At 42.2% G+C, this 25,932-nt stretch overlaps 5 protein-coding genes across 11 annotated transcripts in view; 2 read left to right on the plus strand and 3 right to left on the minus strand.

Moving 5' to 3' along the window:
* Nucleotides 1-1,952, minus strand: part of tfec (transcription factor EC) — a 45,234-nt gene extending 43,282 nt beyond the window's left edge. For all 4 annotated transcript variants that reach the window (XM_041963819.1, XM_041963816.1, XM_041963815.1 and 1 more), the window contains exon 1: nt 1,834-1,952. The gene's annotated coding sequence lies outside the window, so the exon portion shown is untranslated. The remainder of the gene's footprint in view (nt 1-1,833) is intronic.
* Nucleotides 1,953-7,845: 5,893 nt separating this feature from the next.
* LOC121625501 (aldo-keto reductase family 1 member B1-like) lies at nt 7,846-13,014 on the plus strand. Its single transcript, XM_041963601.1, has 10 exons — nt 7,846-8,009; nt 8,828-8,995; nt 9,124-9,240; nt 9,509-9,586; nt 9,836-9,958; nt 11,079-11,185; nt 11,658-11,739; nt 11,990-12,073; nt 12,184-12,266; nt 12,352-13,014. Exons 1-10 carry the CDS (start codon nt 7,944-7,946, stop codon nt 12,392-12,394), a joined length of 951 nt encoding a protein of 316 aa, XP_041819535.1. The 5' UTR covers nt 7,846-7,943; the 3' UTR covers nt 12,395-13,014.
* Nucleotides 13,015-14,029: 1,015 nt separating this feature from the next.
* LOC121625584 (aldo-keto reductase family 1 member B1-like) lies at nt 14,030-17,440 on the minus strand. The gene is made up of 10 exons (XM_041963717.1): nt 17,336-17,440; nt 16,153-16,320; nt 15,955-16,071; nt 15,408-15,485; nt 15,175-15,297; nt 14,989-15,095; nt 14,809-14,890; nt 14,518-14,601; nt 14,302-14,384; nt 14,030-14,183 (listed from the first exon to the last, which is right to left on the minus strand). Exons 1-10 carry the CDS (start codon nt 17,399-17,401, stop codon nt 14,141-14,143), a joined length of 951 nt encoding a protein of 316 aa, XP_041819651.1. The 5' UTR covers nt 17,402-17,440; the 3' UTR covers nt 14,030-14,140.
* A 1,534-nt stretch (nt 17,441-18,974) lies between these two features.
* LOC121625838 (dnaJ homolog subfamily B member 9-like) lies at nt 18,975-21,668 on the minus strand. 3 transcript variants are annotated; one of them, XM_041964127.1, is made up of 3 exons: nt 21,585-21,668; nt 21,015-21,251; nt 18,975-20,672 (listed from the first exon to the last, which is right to left on the minus strand). In XM_041964127.1, the coding sequence occupies exons 2-3, from the start codon at nt 21,229-21,231 to the stop codon at nt 20,188-20,190; spliced, it is 702 nt and encodes a 233-aa protein (XP_041820061.1). In that variant the 5' UTR covers nt 21,232-21,251; nt 21,585-21,668; the 3' UTR covers nt 18,975-20,187. The 3 variants fall into 3 exon arrangements, with proteins under 3 accessions (XP_041820061.1, XP_041820063.1, XP_041820062.1); XM_041964129.1 differs by having other exon boundaries at nt 21,015-21,309; nt 21,585-21,603; XM_041964128.1 differs by lacking the exon at nt 21,585-21,668 and adding an exon at nt 21,447-21,553.
* Nucleotides 21,669-21,916: 248 nt separating this feature from the next.
* On the plus strand, nt 21,917-24,976 carry LOC121625928 (THAP domain-containing protein 5-like). 2 transcript variants are annotated; one of them, XM_041964251.1, is made up of 3 exons: nt 21,917-22,273; nt 22,753-22,978; nt 23,281-24,976. In XM_041964251.1, the coding sequence occupies exons 1-3, from the start codon at nt 22,188-22,190 to the stop codon at nt 24,043-24,045; spliced, it is 1,077 nt and encodes a 358-aa protein (XP_041820185.1). In that variant the 5' UTR covers nt 21,917-22,187; the 3' UTR covers nt 24,046-24,976. The 2 variants fall into 2 exon arrangements, with proteins under 2 accessions (XP_041820185.1, XP_041820186.1); XM_041964252.1 differs by having other exon boundaries at nt 22,753-22,939.
* Nucleotides 24,977-25,932: the final 956 nt, after the last annotated feature.

Raw genomic sequence — 25,932 nt, forward strand, 5'->3', positions numbered from 1 at the left:
ATCCATTTTGTGACTTCAAAGAGGGGTTTCAGGAAGAGGCTGTAGACCGTGGATGAACATTCACTTTCACTTTTCATCGGTCAAGGGTGTGCGCCACCGCTGAGAGGAGGTTACCACCGCCTCACTTTGAAGTCAGCCCTCAGAGCAGACAGTGTTTACATTCTTCCAGCACATTACTCCCTGCAGCCCACCGCCTCTCGCGCACATCTCCGCTCCACACTGCTTATGTGCCAACTAAACTTCAGAGCACTGATACTCCTAATAATAGTTTCATGGTTGACATTATCATTATTATTGTTGTTGTTTGTGTGAAAAGTTCAGGTAATTAATGCAAATGGAGAGCTAAAACAGTCTAAGGTGCAAAATAAAGGCACAACTGCACTTCAAGGTGTCATTTCCAGATTGACCACAAGATGGTGACGTAGTCACCCATTCAACTTCCCTAAAAAGATATTGTTCATGCTTGCATTTCCTCCTTGAAACTGCAACTTATGCCCACGTAAACTATCATTAAAAAACAAACAAAAAAAGTCCTAAAATATTTGAGAAGGCGTGTGTGTGTGTGTCATTAACTGTTTCTGTTTCCATTACCAGTAAGCCATGACTCAGACAAAAATGAGTTGTCAAATTGCAAAACCATTGGAGTACCCTGTGCAGAAATTTTAATGTCAAAGTAACACTGCACACGTCCATTACGCTGTTTGCACCCCATCCTCTGAACGGCACGGGACACATCACACTTGGGCTCCTCTTTGATGAAAAACGTCCTCAAATCTGTGCTTGAAGTTTTGATAATAACTTAAAATTCTTTATTCATCCCAAAATTAACAATTTATCTCGCTCTCTAGGATTATTTGTGAAATTTCGTTCATCACCCTTTAAGAAAAAAAAACACTACTTAGTCATCTTGGTTGTGACTCATCGTCCCATGAGGCGTCCACCCTCTTTGCCATGTCGCTCATCCTGTCACAGTTTCCCCCTCCCCAGCCCCAAACCCACACACGCTCTGAAAACAACATTCCCGTGATGCAAGATAAGAGAAGTTCACAGGGTTTTTCTTCATGTATTGTAAATAATATCAGGTGACTAAAAATGAGGAAGTAGCCTATGAGGAACTTTAAAGATTTTCCCGCTGTGTCATTCTGATGTCTCAAAGCTGCACTCGAACGAACATGCAACACGTCCACGTTGGAACAAGATGTTGTCAAAGTGACACCAGGGAACAGAGGATGCTATGAGACTCAATGCAGCTTGGTAATCTTTTCTAATTTCATGAAATAATATAAGCAGAGAGAGGAGCAAATGTCTGTTTTTACATCTAAACACATTGGATCACAATGCACGCTGGAATTTAGCGGAATACGGTGTTGACAGTGGAAACTATTTCATTTTGTCATTTAAACATAATTATAACCAGGAACACTCACTATCATCTCCAGCATGCCCCCTGACATGGCTTTACATTAAGCTTGAATTTGAAAAGATTTGGAGCATGCAAGTTCTCTTAAAACCGCTCGGACTTCACTGGTTAAAGTTCAATGATTAATCTTTGAAAAGGTATTAGATCTATGTTTCTATGAACGAGAAATATATGAACTTAAGAGTCTTTATATCCAATAAAATTCCAGCCTGCTGCTAACAAACTTCCTGTTAAACAGGATGTTGCTTGCAGAGGAGTGAAGGTGGTGGGCTTCTTACCCCGTTTACTGTTAATATCAGCGAGGGCAGCTTTCATGAACTGAACATTAAGTCACATTACAGCACAACTCAAACTGCAGGAAAATATTCTTTGCATTTCAGTGTATTTGGAAAAAAAATTGAATCTCAAATTACCTGAAGTTGGTCGGCTGAGGAAGGCAGGTCCCGTCAGTATACTGTGTGTCTACCTCAAAGTCCAACTTCAAATTGTGCAGATTTTGCGAAAACGTTCTTCTCTATCTGCCTCCTATTGTTGTTTGATCATTACTGGAAGCATGGACTAGTGAAAGGGCCCCAGATTTAAACCAAATTGTGTTTCCTCTTTTCTTGCACCCAGGAGCGGGGTGCAAAGGGAAGCTTTTACGTCAACTGTCCCAAATCTGAGACAGAAATAATCGCAGATTCTGGCAAGTCATCATGTTACATAATCGTGGTTACCAACGAAAAATCAAATAGAGTTAAAAACCTTTAAAAAAAGTTACAAAAAGTAAGATTGGAGTGTCTAACTTTGTTATGAGACTTTTCTGGAAATTCTCAACCAGCCCATGGTACTTACCTGGTAAATTACAACAGACACTTCAGCTGATAATGCAGAATGTGCGCTCGGATATTGTTGTCAAGGTCGATACTAAAAATAAAGGCTTGACTTTCGAGTGTAGACTGAATGCTGTTAATTTCATATTCTTGAGACAGTTTGTCCATAAATGATCAGCAGCGCTCGACTTGCAAGAACAAAACACACAAGTGTTTTTGGTCAGCTTTGGGGAACGGTGACATTTCATTCCAGAGGAAAAGGGCTCCAGTATTGCATTCACGGTCACACTGTAATCTGCATAATGACAATGATGAACAACCCATCAGGGACCATTTGAGAGAAAAAGCCTCCAAATTCCCCTTCAGATGCATGTTGATTGTGTTTATTCATGGCAGTTAGGTTGATGAGGGAGCAATATGGAGGAGGTTGGATGGACACTTGTTATGTGTTACCGTTAAAATAGCAGACATCTCTTGACGAGGAACAAACAGCAAAGGCAGACTGAAATCAAGGCGTCTGTGAAAGCTCTCAGGAATGCAAATTCAAAAGCACTTCATTACTTGCTTTTTCCCTGCAATCTTGTGTCTGAGAGACTGAACTAAGTGGTTAATCAAGCCAAAAACCAAACCATGTCTGAGGGGCAAGAGAGGAGACACCTATTCTCGCAGACGAGGCCGATGCTGTGTGTTCGTGTGTTCACTATATGCATGTTAAAACACACAATAGTGTTTGTTTTGGATCCATACTAGATCAAAAGATCTGCATAACTCAAAGATCAATTTGTGACTATATGTTTTGGACCATATCACAGTATGGATTCCTGCCTCGTTTGTGAGCTTGTGAGGGTATTCAGTTGGTTGTGATCTGCAACCTCGCCACTAAATGCCACTAAAATCCACACACTGGTCCTTTAAGTTCTGTGTGGTTATATGAGAATACTTATTCATACCAGATAATATGATTAGCTATGAGAAGAATTTAAAGAATATAGAGCTTGATTTTGTGCAGACGTCCACTATAAGGAAAAACTTGAAATATTTCCACAACTTCGAGTGTAAACAGGACAGTTGAAGGAAACAAATACTGTACTGTAGAATAAAAATGTGTGCTAAAATTGTGAAAAACATTGAGGGAATCCAGGAAATTAGCAAAAACTCCAAACACGCTGGTAAGTTAAGTTAGTATAGAGGCTCTTTCATAAAGACATTCCTTAACATTAACGAGAATAAACTGCCTGAACTATTCTGGTCGAGGTCGAGGCAGTGGCTTCTCTATGTTCAATAACCTAGGTCTTAACAGGATTTTAATGCTATGTGACCATTTACACATCAACACCAGTGGCACTGAAGTCTCTGCTAAATGAAGTTAGATGTGTTTTATGTCAGAGGGTGTGATGCATGTTTGTATTAGTGACCATTTTCCTCACACAATGTGTCAGTATGGAACTGAAGCAGTTGTTTTACATTGTACAAATGTTGTAGTTGATTTAGCACCACAGACACATTGGATGCATTTTCACACATGACCCTGTGTGGCAACATGCCCTGAAATTACCAGTTTGAGCCAAATCTGTGAAAGTCTGTCACATGAATTATTACTGCAAGTTTGAATACATGCACGGTTGGTATAAATACTCCAAATATCTCCAAAAAATTGTGACACTGTGTAAAACATGAATAGAAACAGAACGGGATGATTTGAAAAACATTGAAACCCCATATTTAATTGAAAACAGCACAAAGACAACATATCAAATGCTGAATCTGAGAAATTTAATTGTTTTTGAAAATTACATCCTCATTTAGAATTATGGTGCCAGCAACACGTTTCAAACGAATTTGGCACAGTGGCAACAAAACATTGTGAAAATGCTCAAAGAAATCAGCTGGTGGAAGATCTCACAGGTAATTAGATTAACTGGCAACAAGCTGGTGAGGTAGTGATTGGGTATAAAAAGAGCCTCCAGAGAGGCTGAGTCTTTCTGAAGTAAAGATGGGGAGGGGTTCACCACTCTGTGACAGACTGTGCTGACAAATAGTGCAGCAATTTGAGAATAATGTTTCTCAATAAAAACTTTAAGAATCTGAAGAAATCTCTGTACGCAAGGGACAAGGCTAAAAAAAACAGTAATGGTTGGCTGAGATCTTCAGGCCCTCAGACATCCGATCAAGCAAGAATGGGAAAACATTCCACTTTCAAAATGACAACAACAACAATTACTCCCAACATTGCTGGAAACCCGGCTGTATAAGTGTTCCATTTGTGTGTCCTGTATTTTTGTAATTTTATTTTATTTTAGCCAGAATGAATTAGTAGCTCTAGCTGTTCTCTCTCCTTTTTTTAGACTTTACTTAAATAATAAGTAAAGCAGAAGGAGCAGAATACTTAAATGCCCTTTTTCCCAGTTCAGTATGGACCTTGGGCACAGTTAGTAGAAATAAGTCCTGTCTGGTCCTTTTTTGAAGGATGTAGATCCAATAGTCCAGTGGTTAAGTCCATGGGTGGACACGGTAGCCCATCCAAAACAGAGCAACGATGAGTTAAGTGATGTTTCAAGTTTGTAATACGTCTCAGTTTGTTCCCCAGTTGCCGAATGTGAGGTCTCAATGAGAGAATCATCAATCACAATTCCTACAAATGTGTAGTGAAATACAGACTCAGTCTCTGAGCCCTGAAATATGGTGATCGATGGGCGATTCAGTAGCTTAGATTGTACATTTCAGAAAATTCTGAGTTTTGTTTCGTCAGCACTCGGTTTTAAATCACACAGGGTTTGCTGTACAGTGTTAAAAGGAAGTTATAGCTGACAAAGAGCCTGGTTTAGTGTAGACGCAGAGCAGTGTGTCACAGTACATCACAGATCGAGACTATTCATATATTCTGAATATTTATAATGAATAGTAGTGGTCCCAGGACCGGTCCCTGGGGCATGCCCTGGGATACAATAAGGTAGTCTAGAAAATGTTGAGAATCACATGTTCTCAGAAGGTGGCATCATCAAGTTGTTCATTATGTTCCACCAACAGACCAAATCCAATTTACTATCACAGAAGAGGAAGAGAAAACAGCAAATAGTCACAATTTAGTGGTGGAACCAGTTTACTTTTGTTTTGTCATATTTGCTTAAAAAACGATGTAACTGACTGATCTATAATGAAAATTGGTGTTGATTAATTTTCTGCCCATTCGCTGATCATTTAATTAACCAGCTTCAGCTCTATATCAATTTAGACAGTCTACCTAGTCCAGATATTAAGGGGATTATTGCAAATTTTAGATAATTTTCCATGATGTCTGCAGGCCAGGGCTCAGATCAGCCACAATAATCTCCAGTGTATCCAAGAACATGTAATGCACTTGACAAATGACCATGATTTACTTATGACGTAGGGGTTTCTCTCCCTGATCTTGCTGTTGTTCGACAGACAGAATGTGCGGAATGCGAGTGTGTGAGTGAACTCAGCGGGAGCTGACACTCGACATTAGATTTATGGGTGGAGATTATGACCCAGGGCACTCTGGCAGAAACAGAGAAAAAAGACGAGCATAGCCAAGGCCAATGGGGAGAGAGAGAGAGAGAGAGAGAGAGAGAGAGAGAGAGAGAGAGAGGCAGGGAGAATGGAGCAAAGGCCATGAAATGAAATGAGGTGTTTGATCTCCCCAGGACAGGTCAGGTCTTACTGGTGGAGTGTCTGATCTGATGTAGAGCCCATGAAAGAATGGACACCACCAGCTGCACTGAGCATTCATTATGGCCACACATAATGGAAAAGGAGACAGGAGCTCATTGTGATCTATATGTTTATTTGTCACACCACCGAGCTTTCTCCGTCCATCCCACCAGTGAATGGACATTCCTGCTTTTCGCTTCAAATTCTTGGAGCCGCACACTCTGAAATCTCACCCAAGTCCGAAAGTTTCCTTGAGAGGCACTTGGTTTTACTCCGGGCCTCTGTTGTATCTTCAAATGCCCAGCCGCTTCTCTTTCTCTTTATTCTAATCGATGCAGTCGAAACAGCGAAAAGGCATCCGCCTGCAGACACCAAATAAGAGCCTCTGAAATGAAAACTTTCCCCCCTCTTTTAGATGACAATTGTATGTGGCTGTGTCTTCGTCTGGTTTACCTGTGGGTCTTTGATCATGACAGCATGCGACGGTGTTTGATTCCTGGGGTACTTTGACAGTTTGCAGGCTGGCAAAAGGCCCTCCAGTGTCTGAAGTTAGATCAGAGGAGACAGGGCCTGAAAAGCAGGCGTCCAGCTGGGAGAAGATCAGAAGAGACACAAACTTTAGCGAGAGCCATTGTGAGGTACACAGTGGCTGCTGGCTCTCATAACTTTTCCCTTTGTATGTTTTTTATATCGCTCTCTTCTCCCTCTCTTATCTTCTGCTCAGAGTGTTGAATGGCTCAGTAAAAGGTCTGTGAGGTTTTATCTGATTCTGACAAAAAAGAGGCACCTTGTATTTGTTCCCTCTTTCAGTTGTCTCTTGGGGTTTCAGGCCGGCCTGTGTGTGCACATTCACAGTGGTGCACACCTGCTTTACAGTGTAAGCATAACACCATGAGGAGGCTGTAGTCAAAATAAGACTAATTAAAAAGATGATTAACTTCTACACAACATGCTGGACAATTAAGACACCCAAGGCCCTCTCCAAAAGCATTTTTTTTTTTTGTTAAACGTTAAATCAAAAAGTGGATGTGTGCATGAGGTTTTCTTAAGTGAAGTGAACAGTCGTGAATAACCATATCAGTCACTGTAATTACTAACTATATAACTAACGTATGACATGATGTGATGATTTTACTGTGGGGCTTTGGTTGGTTCACTTGAGGAGTCATGCGTCTGGTAAATGTGGTAATGGTGCCCTCTAGTGGCCCAATGACAGAACCAGCAAAAACCTTTCTTAAAATGCAAAGGGCGGGTGTTGTTTTGCCAACTGCTTCTCAGCTGTGTTTAGTCTGGGAACTATTTTGGGTTCTTTGAAAGTTTAGGCGTCCCCTGCCATATAAATGCCACTTACAAGACATATAAAACAGCTTACAAAATTAGCTAAATCATGCATGCTGCAGGTATGCAATGCATTCAACATTTTATTATTATTGTACATTTATCTACAATCTTATATGTGGTATGTTTTCTGTATGGAGATACATATCAGTATTGGAAAAAAAACATCCTTATTGGTATTCAAACATATTACCCATCCCTAATGCGCATTTGTTCCCCTCTGAAAAGAGTGTTCACTTTTTGTAAGGTCTTAAAAATGTCTTCAAAATATGACATTTGATTTCAGAAGCTGTGCAGAAACCCACACAACTGTGCAGGAGTTGAGTAAATGTGTTAACCTTTCAGTAGGTGGTCCAAATGATTGTATCCATGCAATCATCAGCTTCCTGAAGACCAGTGGTGGAAAGTTCTCATTCTCATTTACAGTGTGATAGTTTTACTTGAGGAAAAGATCTGATACCTCTTGCTAAAACCAACATTCTCAATCAGAGAAACGCGTAGATGAATTATGATCGGATCTGACTGATTGCCGAGTAAAAACAGCTTGACAGGAATTTGCGGCTCTTGCAATTCACTTAATGCATTAAAAGGCATGACTAATCGATCGACGATGCCAGCGTTCTGCTAGCCCGGTGCTCTACCTGTGCTGTCTCGACTCGTCTGTTTCAGCAGCAGACAGACTCCGCTCGTCCTCTGAAGAAATGGCAACAACAGTAAATCTCTACACCGGCGCACAATTTCCCATTGTGGGGCTGGGGACGTGGAAGGTGTGTTTTTTTTTTTTATCCGAGTTGTTCTGTCTTGTTAGCTAATGGTTAACTTGTTGGGTAAGCTAGCTTTACGTCTCAGCAAAGCAAAACTGGAGACTGTTACATAAATGCGTCGTTAAAAATAACTTTAGTCCGTGCGTTTGTCTCTATATAAACATCAGTTCGTCAGTAATTGCATTTAATTTCAGAAGTAACTGTGGGTTGACTATTTTCTTCATTTGGCACACCCATAGCCGAAACCAGCCGTGTCTGGCCGAGATTTCTGTCTGACAGGACGTGCTGGATTAAGTTTTCCTGTTGGCTATGAGCCAACATCATCACCTTTATTCAGTGCGAGCAGGCTCCGCTTTCAGTCACTGTAAGCCACAAAAAGTCACAATTACCCATGTGCAAGTGCTGTTGTCGACACGAATAATTATGTAACTAACAGGCAATATCATTTCATTGTGTGCTGATTCCTGCGTTGATTAGTAGATGCAGACTTAGATGAGAGAATTGACAGCTTTTGCATGAGTTTCCTCCCACCGTCACAGACATGCATGCAAGGTGTGATGAATATTGCCTGATGTTAGGCTGCTGCACTGTGACTGCCCCTGCTCCATGAACAGTTTGGATCAAATGCAGAGGACACATTAAGGGTTAATTAAAGTGGAACTTAAATAATTGTTTGGCTCTTTTCCAACCAAATAGCCCTAAGAACTAAACTGGGGGACAAAACCAGAAACTTCAGCTCCCTTTTTGACAAAGACAATGGATTTTATGTGCAGTTTGTATACTTTTGTTTACCACAGTGACTAACCCTCCCTTTCTGCTAGTCTCCCCCTGGCAAGGTCACAGAGGCAGTAAAAGCTGCCATCTCAGCGGGTTACAGGCACATTGATGGAGCGTATGTCTACCAGAACGAGGGGGAGGTGGGAGAGGGGGTCCAGGCCATGATCAAGGACGGCGTGGTCAAGAGAGAGGATCTTTTCATTGTTAGCAAAGTGAGTTGTGGGTGCAGTAATGTGCATATGCATTATTTCTTTCACAAACAGGCATTGGAATTGATCTTGCTTGTTTATTTACTGTCTGTAATCTGTGTTTCCATCTTCCCTGTCCTTTCACTCCATAGCTGTGGTGCACTTTCCATGAGAAGTCCATGGTGAGGCAAGGCTGTGAGAAGACTCTCAGCGATCTCAAACTGGACTACCTAGATCTCTATCTAGTGCACTGGCCCATGGGTTTCAAGGTAAGCACACTATTGGCGTGTTAGCAGTGTGTGAAAATGTATTCGTCATCTCAGTGCTTCAGGTGGAATCGGTGTCCTGAACCGGTCTTTGAGCAAATAAGCACAGAATTTGATACTCAATGTCCATAATGTAAAATATCCTTTTTATTATGCTGGCAACACTCCTATTTTTCTGTGAAGTTTCTTCTAGGAGCAAGCCTCAATAGTGTCACTGTCACAGTAATGTGGTGTATACCTGAAGGCTGTCCATCTCTTTGTCATGTTACAGGCTGGCAGTGAGCTTTTTCCTCTGGACAGCGCAGGAGAGACCATCAATGATAACACTCACTTCCTGGAGACATGGGAGGTGAGTTAAAGTGCATCATCTGATTTTACCGTGCACACAATATAATAAAACATGCTGGGAACTTGTAGAAACAAAATATGATCCTTTTTTATTGTGACTCAGTGGAGGTATGGACAGAGGATCCAGTAAAGGTAGTGGATCCACCACTGAGCCATGAGGAGCTCCTCATGAGACCAGAACAGATGCAGTTCACTGAATATGTTTTGTTTTGTTTTGTTTTTTTTGTTATTTGTTGGTCAATTTTCTCAGGGGATGGAAGAGCTGGTGGATGCTGGTTTGGTCAAAGCTATTGGAGTCTCCAACTTCAACAAGGAGCAGATTGAAGCCATACTCAACAAGCCAGGCCTCAAATACAAGCCTGCCAACAACCAGGTACACTAGGACACATGTTTACCTCAGTAAAGGCACCTTCCTCTGTCATTACTTCTCAATACACCTTTGTAGAAGAGATAACACATTTCACCTGATAACTTTAGCGGCCAGCTGCTGTTTAAACATACACATGCAGCCTTTTTTAGATATCACATGTTTGAGTGGGGGCTCCTGAGCCACAAGGAAACAGACACATTTGTGGTCCTTTAAAGGAAGAGTTCAGGGTTTTTTTGAAGTGGGAGAAAATGTAGTGCTAATGGGAAGGGCTGTCTACTGTAGGTAGTACGCTGACTATGAATAAATACCGCATACAGCCCCTCTTCAGAAAACCTGAACTTTCCCTTTAAAGGACAAAAGGCCGGAAAGGCAGGATCTGTCTCCTCCAATCAGGTCTGATAAATGGGCGTCTTGTTAATGCGGAATTGGCCATCGCAGTTCTCCCTCAGGCTAAACCAATTAGCTGAGGTGACCTTATACTTTTGCTGTTTTTCAGAACCATTGTTCACTATCAGCATCTTGTTTTGTCTGGTCTTGTTCTATATTCGATTACAGCGCCATTTTCCTTCTGCCATTCGTCACCATGCACATCAAACGCAAAACAAAAGACTCTCATATATTGAATATGGGTCAATATTCCCCTATAATAATGTGAGATAAATACAGCAGGCTCTATAGGCTTATGCTTCATGCAATCGCCCGAATGTACTCTGGTGCCTGTCTTATAAACACATGCTAGAAAACTTTGCACCAAGCAGGAAGTAATATATTACAGAAAACTAAATGCGGTACTTTAAAAAGTTATTGCATAAATGAGCTAGTGTGTCCTTGAAAAAGACACTAAATCAAACAGTTTGAAGCCACTGTAGAACTATTTATGGATGAAAGGCCAATTTGAAAGGCTGCACAGCTTCAAATACAAAATATTCCTCCACCTTGTTTTGTACAAAGCAACAAAATCATCAACCATGTTTTTGAAGATACTACATAGCCGAATAACATGTAGGTGGATTTTGATGGCCTGAATTATGTGACACGTGTTTCCCTCTTGCTGTTTATTTGACTTGGTTGACTCACATGGCTTCTGCAATACATGCCAAGTGTTGTGTGTTTGTCCCACTAGGTGGAATGCCATCCATACCTGACCCAGGAGAAGCTGATCAGCTACTGCCACTCTCAGGGCATCTCAGTGACGGCTTACAGCCCCCTGGGCTCCCCCGACAGACCCTGGTCAGTCAGCATGACAATCGCAGTTGTGTCAGAATAACATGGGAAGCTGCTACAAAGTGGGTCACACTTGTTTGAATGCCAGTTCGGTATTTGCCAACCTCATCATGTCTGTCACGTCCCTGTGGTTAGTTTCAACTTGTGACTGTTGTTCCTCTTGTCTTCGTGGTTGTACGTATGTAGCGTATTTTAGCATGATGTCGACATTAAGTAATTGGCCTTTTTTTTTTAGTTTTTGTTTTGTTTTTGACTGATAAATCTTTATTTGCATAGCACTGCACTGAAAAACTACATTTACAGATAGATAGTAGAGAGTATTTTCACAGCTGCCCACCTTTTGAAGCAGTGTTTGATTGTGATTAACCCTTTTCTCAGGTATTTCCATTAATGGGTTCACCTTTGATTGTCAGCAAAATACGAGTGATAAAGTGTGTGCGTCCTGTAAATTGTACTGAATGATGTGTTTAAATTGCAGGGCTAAACCTGAAGACCCCTCACTGCTGGAGGACCCGAACATTAAAGCCATTGCTGAGAAGCACAAGAAGACATCCGCTCAGGTACAGCCCTCATACGGGCTCGAACACATGAAACATGAAACTGAGCGAAACTAACTTTTAAATACTTAGAGAAACAATGCTTGTCCCTCTCTTCTCTTGCGTCTACAATCTGAGTTTACTCTCAATCACTGCGTAGTAGAAATGAGAAAGATGTGGCCAATTGAAATACAATTCACACGGTCCTTTCTGTTACTATGCTGAAAGTCATGACCTGTGATCACGTTCAATACCGTTTCTCCCTCCCTCCCAGGTCCTGATCCGCTTCCACATCCAGAGGAACGTGATCGTGATCCCCAAGTCGATCACACCTCAGCGCATTCAGGAGAATTTCCAGGTAATTAGCTGAGAAATATGCTTAAATATTTTCTGGGATTAGCCCTCAATCTGCTTCACTTGCTCACCCCTTTAGCTCGTGTGTGAAGGCTGTTGTTTACATCTTTGCAGGTGTTTGACTTCGAACTAAGTGAGGAGGAAATGAAGACGATATTAGGCTTTAACAGGAACTGGAGAGTCTGTCCAATGCAATGGTGAGATCGTTGTTGTTTGTAGCATTATTAGGATGTAGTGTGCCAGGAAACCTTTTTTAATAGTGCTTTTTTCCCTTCTCTGTAGGAGCACGAAGCACAAGGACTATCCGTTCAACGCTGAATTCTGAAGTGAAAATGCTGATTTTCCACAGGTTTACACTCTGTGCTGGAGTTTGCTTCTCTACCTTCTCGACTGCCCGCTTTCCTGTTCTTTAGAGCAGTTTGCAGTGCTAGTGTGGCCTTGCTTCAGATTTTATTTTCATGTTTCATGCATTTTTTAACAAAAACTTCTTTTATTACCAGTTTTTTCTCCATAAAACCAAATTACTGAAGAAGCTAAAAGGGTGTCATACACACTTACACACATTGTTTGTAGTATAATATGTCAGAGGGAGGGAAAAAATACCTACAGTCCTTCTCATGGCCAAACTAAGAGATAAAGTCTATTTAAGTTAAAACTTTTTTTTTATGGTATGATACTTCAACACACTCCTCATTTAACTTAACATGTTTTTCTCTTGTGCAGAAGCATTAGTGAGTGATTTGACTCCAAAATTAAAAAAAAACTTTTATCTCTGTGAAATTCATGTTACCTCTGCGTCTGAGGATGACAGAGCGCTTCCCACTATTACTTGTGAGTCACATGTGGCACTTTGTAATCCTTTTTAACCCAGTTTTGAAACCGTCGCTTTCACTTCTCATGTGAGCTGTTTTGAGCGCTGAAATAAAGTCCTGTGGGAGGAAAGTTTTCGCAGTGTATGCCTCTTACTGACCACTAGGGGGCAGAAAACTGAATAGTGTGACTGAAGGAATGAACAGATGAGCTGTCTGGTGTACACATATATAGCCACAGTTAAATGTGTTGTGATATGCAGTGCTCCATTTTTTAATTCATAGTTTAGTTTTATCCCACCAGTTCAAAAAATGTAAGGTATTGACAGAGTTTATGAGTAACAGTTATTAAGAGCTGTCCTCTGCTGATCCCATCAGTCTTATTTTATAACAGTGGTGAGGCTTTATTACCTCCTGAATGACAGGAAATTGGGGCTGCCAACAAAGACAAACGGTGTCAGATGTGAGTCTGAGGAGAAAGCTGTCATCCCAATTCCAAAAACATTGGGACGCTGCATGAAACAGAATGTGATCATTTGTGAATCCTTTCTGGCACATACTCAATTGAAAACAGTACAAAAACAATATAGCTAATGTGTAACCACACTGACTTCATTGAGTTTTGCAAATACATCCTTATTTTGAATTGTTACCTGTGCAAAGTTCAAACTCTGGAGACTCTGGACTGATGAGCAACTGCAGTGTAGCGTCAGACAAGAATGGGAAAGGATTTCACTTTTAAAGCTTTAACATTTAGTGTCCTCAGTTCCCAAAACACTGAGTGTTGTTAAAAGAAAAGGTGTCGTAACACAGTGGTAAACATGCCTCGCTCCCACATTTCTTTGGGCTTTGTTGGATGCATGAGTGTACAGTTACAAAAAACAAAGTTTATCCATCTGAACATGAAATATCTTGTCTTTGTACCATATTCAGTTGCATATTGGTCAAACAGGATTTGCTGATCATTGCGCTTTTATTTATATTTTAGACAGCATCCCAACATTGCAAATTTCATACAGAAGGACAATTTAAATTGCTTTACATACAGTAAAACATAAGTACAGGGGTTAGACAGTATAAATATGTCAATATAACAAAATAAAAACTACAAATCCTACCTTACCCCTTCAACATTAACTTCTGTTGCACAATGAGCAGCTTGCTTTAGTAGCTACGTAGCATTTATAGTGATCACTTTCAGTTGAATTTCTCCGGCTCAGTCTTAATAAGCACATTAGTCAGGACGCATATTGTCTGATGATTTAGTATTCTGTATTCAAGGGGAAGTCTTTGTGTTTGCTGGCCCTGCAGAGAAAAGAGGAACACACATAACTTGAAGTCTGTTGGTTATAATAATGGATCCAACAACCTTGGTCTCCAGCCTACGAGAACGCAGTGAGGCATCGTCTCCCTGTCCACTCACCATTCCATTTTGAATCCTCTCCAGTTATTGTTCAAGCTCAGCATGGTCTTCATGTCGTCTTCACTCAGCTCAAAGTCGAACACCTGAAAGAGAAAGAACAGCTACAACTCTGAGCTTGAGACAAACTGCAGCAGCTGCCCTCAGCCTTATGTGTAAATGGAAAATAATGTGAACAATATAAAACAATCAGCTTCTTGAGTTTTACGATCAGTGCACCTGGAAGTTTTCCTTGATTCGATGTGGCGTTGCTGACTTGGCAATGACGACCACATTCCTCTGGATGTGGAACCTGATGAGAACCTGGTTAGAAAACAGCTCATCAGTGCAGATCAGAGTTTGACTTTCTGTTATTATTCAGCCGATGAAATGAAGCTTTGAATGAACATAATTCTAGACAAAGCAATTATGCCCATCTTCTATCATTCGTGTGCACCGCGAATGACCGCAACAGGTGCAAATAACACTACAATGCAATGATCTGTTACTCGGGAGCCATTTCTTTCGAACCTGTGCAGGACTCTTGTTGTACTTGTCAGCGATGGCCTTGATCTTAGGTTCCTGCAGCAAAGAGGGTTCATCAGATGAAGCCCTTTTGAAAAGAAGAACAGAAATGAGTGAAGGTTAATATTTTTAGTAAAGCTGCTCACACGTTTTCTGTGAGAGGTGATTATGTTGGGTGCCTCTCACCAGGGTCTGTCAGGGGAGCCCAGGGGGCTGTAAGCTGTCACTGAGATGCCCTTTGAGTGGCAGTAGTTGATCAGCTTCTCCTGGGTCAGGTACGGATGGCACTCGATCTGGAGAAACACTCAAGTGCTTTAGCTTTTATGTTCCTCTCTCTAAAGTATGTTGTTGAATCTCAGTCTTGTTTCGTACCTGGTTGGTGGCGGGCTTGTACTTGAGGCCTGGCTTGTTGAGGATGGCTTCAATCTGGTCTTTGTTGAAGTTGGAGATGCCGATAGCCTTGACCAACCCATCGTCCACCAGCTTTTCCATAGCCTGTGAGACACATTCCATATTCCTCTTACTCTTAGTGGAGCATCTTGTTTTGCAAGTCCACATCTCATTTGATTCAAGCATTTGTGAGTGTGCCGAGTCACTGAAATTACCTCCCAAGTGTCCAAGAAGTTGCTGCCATCAGAAATTAACTTGCTTTCCTCATCTAAAGGAAAAATCTCATCCCCTGGCTGCAGTGGCAAAAATCGAGGTAGAAATTGCAGAGGAAACGTTAATGTGACAGTCTGAATTTAGAAAGGCCACAACATCTAACCATAGTTCTCTGTGGTGACAGGAAAAAAATACGCTAAAGGTTTAGCTTGGAGTGTAGGAGTGTGCACGCACATCCAAACCAAAAAGGGCAGGGGCTGAGCTGAAAGTGAGCAAATCACCAAATAAATCAACAGCTTGGACGCCGAAGGCCTCCAAAGTCCAGTATTTATTAGGGCTGCAACTACCAGTTATTTTGAAATCCTTACATTTAAGAAGCCAGAATGGTTGCAGCTCTCCAGGTAAATGTCACCTGGGTGCAATCAATAGTGCACCTTGGAGCCCTGCAGTGTGCAGGCAGTTTATTTTAAAGGTTGACCTTGACCAGCATCCTTTATCCTGGTAGTTGTACTAACAGACAGGCTGATGTCAGGACAGTGGTTTCCAAACCTTAGCTCCCATTGGGAAATGCATGAGGTAAAGGTCCAGGTAGTCCAGTTTTAGGTCACTGAGTGTTTTCTCGCAGGCTCCCCTCACCAGAGATGGAATGTGGAAGGTGCACCATAACTGTGAAAGACAAACAGGGATTTTAATCGACATGCTGTAAGTGTGATGTGAGTTTACAGCGGCTTTGGCCTCACACCGTACCTTACTGACAACAAAGAGTTCCTCCCTCTTGACCACCCCTTGATCAATCACCGCATGAATTCCAGCCCCAACTTCGTCTTCATTGTCGTACACATAAGCACCATCGATGTGCCTGTAGCCGGCACTTATCGCCACCTTCACAGCCTCTGTGACCTTTCCCTGCTCTGCCTATCAAGACAGTGTGACACAAAAACAAGGAAATTACAGACACAGATAAACATCAATACATTGAGTAAAATATGTGTCAGTGGCGGCTGTGGCTGTCTTCCATGTGTGTTTCTGGCCTCATGTTAAACATAAATGGCATGTTGATTTAGCTTTTCAGGCACCGGTCAGAGTGCTGTAAAATGTTAAAAGGTAATATTTAACCTCCAGGAGGACATAATGTCGAGGTCAGTTAGTTAGTTAACCATTTTCTTCTAATTGCAGTCCTAAAAGAACAGATCTCTCTACTTTTGAAACTACTTTGCAGGTAAATTGGATTGAGGCATAACATAAAAAACCAGATAAAGAGACCACAGAGGCCCTGAAAAGTCAATGAAAAACCACACCCATTGACTTACTGATCGAGTTTTTGGCCCACTCATGAGCTTTTATCTTTATATTTATGGATTGCAGCTTAACCCTGATCCCACACGGCCTTAGAGGACGTCACCTGGTAATTCTTGAGTGTGGGAGGCTGCGAGGGCCTGCAGATGCAGATCTGCGGAAAGTGTGCATGAAGGGCTCAAGAAGTGAGTGAGCCCTCGTGCTTTACAGGAATGCACCATTGGACGAACCAAAGCCCCTGCAGACTTACCGGGAAACGATAAATGGTAGTTTTGAATGATGAATGGCTGATTATCAGAGTAACACTTTCAAATAAAATGTCACGTTGATCAAATCAGCTGACACTTTATCATTTACTATTACTCCCAACCTTAAGGCCGCTTTACCCAAATGATAAAAGACAGGAAAAATTACAAAAAAACGGCTGTGTCTTCATCAAATCACAACTGTTTTAATCAAATCGACTTTGAATTAATCAAATCACATGATATTGTATCACTGTCGTATGCAATTCACATGCATTTTCATCACCTCCATCCATCCTGTTACTTCCACTCTTCATGTGAGGTCAAGTCCATGCATCCATGTATTTTCTAAACCTTGTCTATTGTAAGAATAAAACGCTCTGCCTTACCCTCCATGTTCCCAGACCCACAATAGGCATCTTTGCTCCATTGTTGAGGGTAACTGACGGTACCATGCTGAATCTGTTGCAGTTCTAGCAGGATCAACCAGCCAGCAGCCGTCAAAGCCGTGCAAGCAGACGTACGACACTACACCCAGGGAGGAGGCGGCCTCATGTGTTTAAAGCCAGTGAGATGGGAGGGGTTAGTGTGCAGAAAGAAAGCCTGTCTGGGTTTGATTAGTGAACATGAGCACAGATACTGGAGCTGTTTCACTGACAGACCCTGAGGAGGCTGCAGAGGGTTGCGTGACTCAGCAAAAAATGAAGTGATTAAATGCGTCATGTGTGAAATCAGTGTTAGGATCTCTGTGAAAGTGCTGTCACTCATTCTAACAGCAGCATTCTGAGGAGCTGGAGGGAAGATCATGAGTTGTTCGCTTCTTTCTGCTGTCAGAGGGCAATTACTTCTTGTCAGTTGCTGCGACTCGTGCAATTAAAACAGGCGGAACAAGTGATCATCTTACATGCAGGCTTTTATCGGTTTATACACTCGGGTATTTGTGCTCCAACCACACTGGGTGTGATGTGACCAGGAGCTAATGGCAGCTAATGTTGGCTTATAGCAAACTTTCAATAAATGTTGCATAATTGACATTACGAAGTCATTAGCTGATGTTTCCACTCTTCTCTGCTTGTGCTACTCTACATTACATTGTAGTGGATTACATATAAGTGTTTTAGTGTTGAACTCTCGGGGCCGATGTAGTTAGGGCTAGTTTGTGTGATGTAATGTAACAACACGGGGGCCACTGTTCAACAGAAGTTACATAGTCTCGCTTTAAAGCCCAATATTTGGTTTTAAAGTATTTCTTTTGAAGGTGAATTTTTCACAACAAAATAAGGAACAAAGTCGAAGTTTTAAAAGAAACGTCTCCACTTATTCACACTCAGAAACTCTTTTTGGTGGGTTTGGGGTCAGATCTCATGGGCCATCAGCTAGATTGCTGTAAGGCAAAAATGATCTTCCTCTTCAGTCATGTGCCATTTCTCCTAATTTGTCATTTGGATGCAGCCTTGAAACGACTCCAAAAAGGTCAGCGGTGAGCGGAGCTGAGAGAGCATCATTTAATTGATTAGTTTGACTTGTTGCATTTAGCCTTTACTGATGATGGCATGACTGAGCTGATAAAGAGGACCACACACATGATGCAGAATTCTAACAAATCTTCACTGACGAACCCATGTTCTCAACCCTGCCTTCTCATTTTATCAGAGTACGCCCCCTACTGGAGTTTAACTTGAACAACAGCTTTCTGGAACAACAGTTGGTTACACTGTACATTTATCCTGTTATGCTGCCCAGCAACATTTGTGTCTTGTGACCAAGGGAGTCGACAGCGTTTCAGAATGAATCCTACAGACTACAGCATCAGACAAATAATACTACTTTTACTTGAAAGTTGTTCTTTATTAGAAAGTTGTTCTCTACTTGTAAGTTGTTCATTACTTGAAAGTAGTTCTTGTTCTTATTTTGCATGCCCTTGTGTGTCCACCTTTTGAGCTGCTGGAACTGCAAATTTCTCTTTGGAGATGAATAAAGTATCTTTCTCTATTAATGTAGTCTGAAAAGCTTGATCAACTTGAATGTACAGGAACCTTGGTAACTAATCACCTCATGCTAAATTTGTACTGGTGTTTGGCTCAGAGGCAAATATAATGTAACAATTAATATAATGATGATTTATATGTATGATGATTTCATGATTACTTTCTCATACTTTTCCTCACAAAACACAGACACAAGCTCTAACTTTTTATTCATTCTCCAAACATTATGCAACCAATCAACATTCAGCTCTCGCCGTACACGTGTACACACACACACACACACACACACACACAAAGTGCTGACATTAGACAATGACATTAACACAGCACTGTCTATGAAAGATAGGCAACATGAAGAGCAAAGGTGCTAAATATTGCACATAATGATCAGTTCAGGAAACTTTTCAGACCATTCAGCTTCACTGGCAGACGAGCACAACTGGTTACAAAACCGCTGAGAGAGCACACAAACTCTGCCTGTGGCTTAGTGTGCCAGCATCTGTCATGGGACTGACGTTACTTTCCTACCCTGACTGAGTGTAGGTAGATGCAACTCTGCAGGAAACTAAAACGAGGTAACAGTTGATAATGGCTAACCTGCACACACCTCAGGAGGTGAAGCTTCATTTTCACAGCAAAATTTGATGCGAGTTCTATAAATCGAAATATGCGAGACTTGACCTCTAATCTCTGCTGATCTTTGAGCTAATAAATAAAAGAGAGAACATGTACATGTCCAGAATATGCTATGCTCGGATGAGCAAAGCCTTGTTTTATATTAGCAGAACATTGATGTTGTAGTGAGAAAGATAACACGGCCTAAATAGCTGCAGAATGAATCTTATTGCCTCACAGCTCTCAAAAGAAAAAAATCATCTTTTGAATTGAAATGATCTTTTAACCTTCGGACATACCTGAGTGTGATAGATTGTACCATCAGAAGAAATGAACACAAGTAAACATCATGAACCTGGAAGGCTAAATAATGGGGAGGTATCTGAATCAACATGAGACTTAATATCGTGCTATGAGCAATAATGTGCGTGAGTTATTGCTTGGAAGCAGCCGTTTATCAGGCCAACTTGGATATTTGTTCCTGGAGGAAATTACATACAGAAAATTACAAAAGCCACACAAAACCATTCTCTGTTTCACCGAGTGATAAATTAGCATTCAATTCCAAAACCACAACGAACAAAACGCAGCAGTGTCCCAAGTGGCTGTCCTCCGTGGAGCACCGTTATCCGCCGGGCTCAGGAGCAGTCGGTGAAGGTGGTCACCATGTTCCCTCGACGCTGGGTCACTGTCCTGCAGTGCTGCTTTCCCGAGCTCTGGAATCTGCTCTCAGTCCTGGAGCTGTGCGAGTTGAAGGAGAACATCTTCTCCAAGTCCTCAAACATGTCATCAAAGAGTCCTCCACCAAAGCCCCCCTGCTGAAACTGCCTCCTCTGCCGGTTCATATTCTCCCGATGGGCCTGGAAGTGGCCGTCAAAGTGTCTCTTTTGATGGGCTTGGTTCTGGGAGTGAAAGTGGTGTTGGTGCCGCTGCTGCTGACCAAAATGGTCAAAGTCTTTAAAGATGTCATCAAAGTTGAAGGACTGGTAGTGTTGGTTGAAGTTGTAGTTTCCTCCTCCTCCTCCTCCTCCACCACCTCCTCTGTGACCCTCCCCTGGTGACGGGCCGTGGCCAAACTGGTCATACTCTCGCCTCCTCTTATCGTCTGATAGCGTCTCATATGCTGGTACAGACAAACACATGTTAACATCACCGGCTGTGTTGGCTGGTTGATGTTTCTGGTGCAGTTTTCTTTTATCAGGCTCATTAGAAAACAAGAGAGTGTCAGGAAATACATTTAAATACTCAGCTGTCACCATGACAACATATGTCACCTCACACAGAGGCAAGACGAGCTATTGTTAGAAAGGAATGTCTCTTATGGAAGAAGGACCCACAGCATCACAGGTACATGTTATGTAACCTAACTGTGGCCATCTTATAGCCACTGTCACTGACATTTCTCAATATACTTAACCATCCTATAGTAAGTCTTGTCCAACATAATAGACAGAAAGTCACTTACCCTCCGCTATTTCTCTGAACTTGGCCTCGGCGTCTGGGCCCTTGTTTCGGTCAGGGTGGTACTTGAGGGCCAGCTTGTGGAAAGCCTTCTTGATCTGGCGCTCGGTGGCATCTTTGGTCACCCCCAGGATGTCGTAGTAGTCTCTCTTGGCCAGGATGAACTCTGAGATCAGCAGAATATTCACCGCTAGCAGCAGCACCGACTGCGCTGTGGCCATGGTGTTTGGTACCTCAGAGGCTGCGGAGAGAGCAGTTTGACAGCTCGGTGGACGACGTTTCACACAACCCCTGAGAAGCTGTCAAAAGGGTTTCAAAATCCAATATTCGGGTACTAACTAAGTCACAATATAGGTTAAATGACGTTACTAGCTAGCGTTATTATGCTAGCTAGTTTCAACAGAGAGGCGTTAGCATGGAGAAAATGACAACTCACTGCTTTAGTGGAAAGAAGGAGAAACTTAAATCAGCCCCGCTTTCATGAAGCTTCAAAATGATACTCTGGTTTGTTCTCAGTTGTGGATAAACCGCCCACGACAAGTAACATTCATACGTACTGAAAAAGACGGCTTACCTGGAGAAGGAGGGACAAACTGCCTGAGGATACCTCTATCAGCCGACAACTCCAGCTGATGCGAAACGAAAGCTAACAATTGTTGACGAGCTGCATTCCTGAGCCGAAACACCACGACTCGCAACGCCATTGGTCAATTTCTTAACACAGTGACTCAGATCGCTGTGATTGGTGGAAACAGTGCGCACGTGGAGAATGGGAGACAGTCCGAAAAGATTACAAGCGGAACAAGAGAGTACATTGGTATACTTCCGTGTTCGCGTTATTTTGAAATTATCGTTTGAGATGTAAGACGTAAACATATTTCCAGCCCAGTAAATGATATTATTTAGTGTACATGTGTACCATTTTGAATAATTAGGCAAAAAACTAGCAGATAAATGTTTCAAGGAAATGTAATCCTTTTTTTCCTCCACGTAACTGGGCTTGGTTGGAAACATAGCTGGTACGTAAAACATCTTGATAGTTAAACAGCGTGAACGTCATCTCCGCCATGACGATTACAACCCGGAAGTTACAGTTCACGAGCTGCTCTGTGTTTTCAAAAACTGTTCGCCACAAACGTGTCTCCGTGAAACGTTTTCATGTGGCCTCGCCGCAGATATGCCTCGGTACTGCGCCGTGAAAGTCTGCATGAACCGCGGAGGAACTGCATCCAGAGAGGACAACAGGAGAATCAGCTTCTACCCGTATGTCTTCTGTTTTCTCTCTTGTGTGCCTCTGAGTTGATATGTTTTCTGTTATTATTCGCACCTGTAGTCAAGGATGTTAGTTATAGAGGCAGAGAGAAGTAAATAACAATGTCAGTAGTATGTGATGCATGTCATAGTTACCTGCTTGTAATGGTACAGGGGGAGACTGGCACTGTTGCTGTGAATCTAAATCGGATTGATTGAATAAGCATATGTGCACATGCAAGGAATCTGACTCCGGTTTAAGCATTGCACTCAATGTACTTGCATAGAAAAAAAGACATACAGCTCAACAGGGACAAAAAAAGACAAAAAACAAAAGACTGAACAATAAGTAGTACAAAAATATAGAATAAATAATATATAAGGAATGATGAATAATGATAATGTTAGAAATGCTGCAACATCCAAGTGATGCTGACACCTTGAATAGTTTCATATTCAAACCAGACATTTACTTTCCATTTCCCTCAAAGGTTTCCCCTGCAGGACAAACCCAGGCTGCAGAAATGGGTGGACAACATGAAGCGGGAGGAGTGGACCCCGAGTCGACATCAGTACCTGTGCAGTGAGCATTTTACCGAGGACTGCTTCGATATTCGCTGGGGCATCCGTTACCTAAAGAACACAGCCATCCCAACCATTTTCCCCTCCGCCGAGGATGTATGTATCTGTCAACATCTGTCACAGCTCCCACATGACGTAAGGGCTTGCTGCACATCATAAACTTACATCTAGAACATCAACATTTTCTGCAAGTGGAAGAGCACACTTTCACTTACAGAAAATACCAGACGTTTTAGGTTCACTGTGAGTTTTTGGTGGACATCAAGCCAGTTCTTCATTTATTATTATTTTGTATCGCCTGTGATTGACCAGCACCCATCTGAATTATGCTGCTTTTGTCCAACACACATCCTTGGAGCTTGTTACAGTCTTGTGCTTGTACATTGTTGCCTTTGCATAATCCTGATTAAATGAAGACTTGTTTTGTTTTGTCTCAGGACGGTGAAAAAAAAGTGCCCGCCATTAAAAGGAGCCCCAAGGCCAAACCCAGGATCTTAGACATTAACATCGAGCCCACGGGATTTGACTCTCCTGTCAGCAAGAGGCCTCTCATTTTGAGCAGGACATGCAAAAAGGCGCAGTTGATTACAACAAGCAGCATTGCTGCTGAACACACAGAGGTGACATTTGAACCACCTCTGGTGTCGGCCACTGGCTTTTCCTGTCCGTCAAATCTCTCAGAGATACAGACTGCTGCCTGTGAGACACCAGGCGACAGTGGAGTGCCGACAGCGTCCTGCCTCGCACTCTCCCCATGCATTGAGCCCCACTCTGAAGAGCAGGCTGACTCGACCGTGACTGTGTTGTGCTGTGAGACGTCTGGCCCTTTTTCCGACAGAGACGCAAACGTGGATGCCGTTGCCCTCCAAGCCGCGCTGGGACAGGCTTTCAGCTTTGTCCCTGCAGAAATGGTCACGGACGAGCCCGCAGGCTGCTTTTTGGAGGAGACGGGACCCGGTGAGGGAGATCTCATTTCCGTTTATGAGCACTCGTACTGCAGACCAGACACAGACAAAGATCAGCTTTGGAGTAAGATCTTGGGTTTGCATGCAAAGATTTTGGAACTGGATCGCAGGGAGGAGAGCACCGTGGCCAAAATCCGTGCTCTGGAGACTGAGATAGCCCTCCTGAAGAGAGACGGTGCTGTTTTTAAAGAGAAGCAGAAAGTTTTAGAAGAATATATATCGTCCATGTTGCTCTGACTCTGCAAATAATTACAAGCTATGGACTCCAAATGCGATTTTGAATGTGTGCATGCATTTTTAATTGTTACCATTGAGTCACTTTTGCTGATATGTTGCACATGCCCCCATATGTTAAGCACAGTAGCACTAATTATGTGTTATAAAACTCTTGTGGTACTCAGTGTTGCAACATTGCTCTCTCATTTCCATATTACAGTTGTATATCTGTTTTTGTCCACATGAGGGCACTGTATGACCATCTCTGCAGGAAGTGTGTAGCTCCTTGCTGTGCATTACTGATACATAACCAAGATTTTCTCCTCGGAGACTACATGATTGCCTCTGTGATGCAGTACGCATCCTACGCTATTGATGGCTTTTTGCTGTTTTTACTCCACATTGCCATCAGTCTGTTGTATTTTATCATCTGGTCTGTGTTTGACAGTTGCCTTTCTTACAGGTTCTTGGTCCATTATATGTAATTTCATGGTGCTAAACTGCTTTTTTCAAATGGAGTTTATGTTTGTACAGGCCACCATGGATTAGTTCCTTGATATACAACTGCCTATTTCCTCTGAAGCTCTATGTATTTGGCTGGAACTGCTACTGTTTGTTACACCAATACACTTTAAATCAATTCTTTTTGACCATGTTCAAATGACACCATTCATATATAATGACGCGTGTGTCCTGGAATCGCTGGCAATCATGTCCATGGAAACAGAGGCTCATGTTATGCAGTGCCGTGCTTGATTGCCCGCCTTTCTGTGCAATCTCCTGCAAGTGGAGGATAACGTGGTTACAGAAATATCAGTGATGGATTTGATTTGAAGTAGAATAAAGTGTATTTTAAAAGTGTTTCCTCGAGCATGTGCTCCTATTGGGGCTGTGTTCGTGTCCACTTCGTCCCTTTGGATTGTTGTAAACCTCACAGTGACATGATCGTGAACCAGCAGTGGGATCTATCCCCCACTTTTCCACCCTCAGGCCCTGAATTAGTCATAGTATTTTGGCCAAGTGCGATACCTAATCCTATTTGAAGCAGCTTACAGAATGAAATGTGCCATAGGCTGCCTCAGTAGAAGGCCTGGTCACAGAGTCTGTAGAACAGGGTAGAACGGATTGTGACCATGTTAAAACACTGTCTTTTTAACCCGCCTGGGATATAAATAGGAACACTATACACAACAACGCTCATGATGTTGGCATGATGGAGTTAATGCTCTTGACGGCAAATGCAGTGGTCTTTAATCATTTCTTTAATAGTCAGTTTCCCTACACCAGCTGTGTGTGTGTGCATGTGCGAGAGAGAGAGAGGCAATGGAGAGGCTAAATTGGTTTTTGAATAAATTACAAAAGGGATTGATTGCACATGTGAAATGATTTGTCAAGTGCAATTTTTCCAGGGACTCCAGGGTGGAGCATTACATGAAAAGGTTATAAGATGACACATTTCACAAGGGGCTCGGCTGGACCAGCGAGCACTAAGAGAATAGATTCTCTCTCTCTTAGTCTTGAGGTGAAACTGTTGCAATCCCGTTGCTCCGCAACAAACAAAACATCATCACAGCCTATTAGGAGCCTAATGCGCTGTCAGGTCCCTTGGCAAGGACTAATACCTGCAGAGATGAGTGTTTTGATCTCAGAATACAGTAGAGTAATATTAATAATAATAATCTTCGTTTGGTAATGTGCAATATCAACAAAGGCATTCACAGCCAGGGAAATGTCAATGAACAACTGGCAATCAAGAAGAAAGGACAGGAATGAAATGTTAATAATAGAAAAACAAAGTAACATCAGTGCGTAACAGGTAAGATGAACAAAAGCCTCATGATGAGGCTGAGGCTGTTCAGTGCAATGACGAATGGCAATAGGTGCGTTTTCTTCTTTTATGCAAGATGG

Source organism: Chelmon rostratus, chromosome 22 (genome assembly GCF_017976325.1).
Source record: "Chelmon rostratus isolate fCheRos1 chromosome 22, fCheRos1.pri, whole genome shotgun sequence".
In the NCBI taxonomy this organism is placed as follows: Eukaryota; Metazoa; Chordata; class Actinopteri; order Chaetodontiformes; family Chaetodontidae; genus Chelmon; species Chelmon rostratus.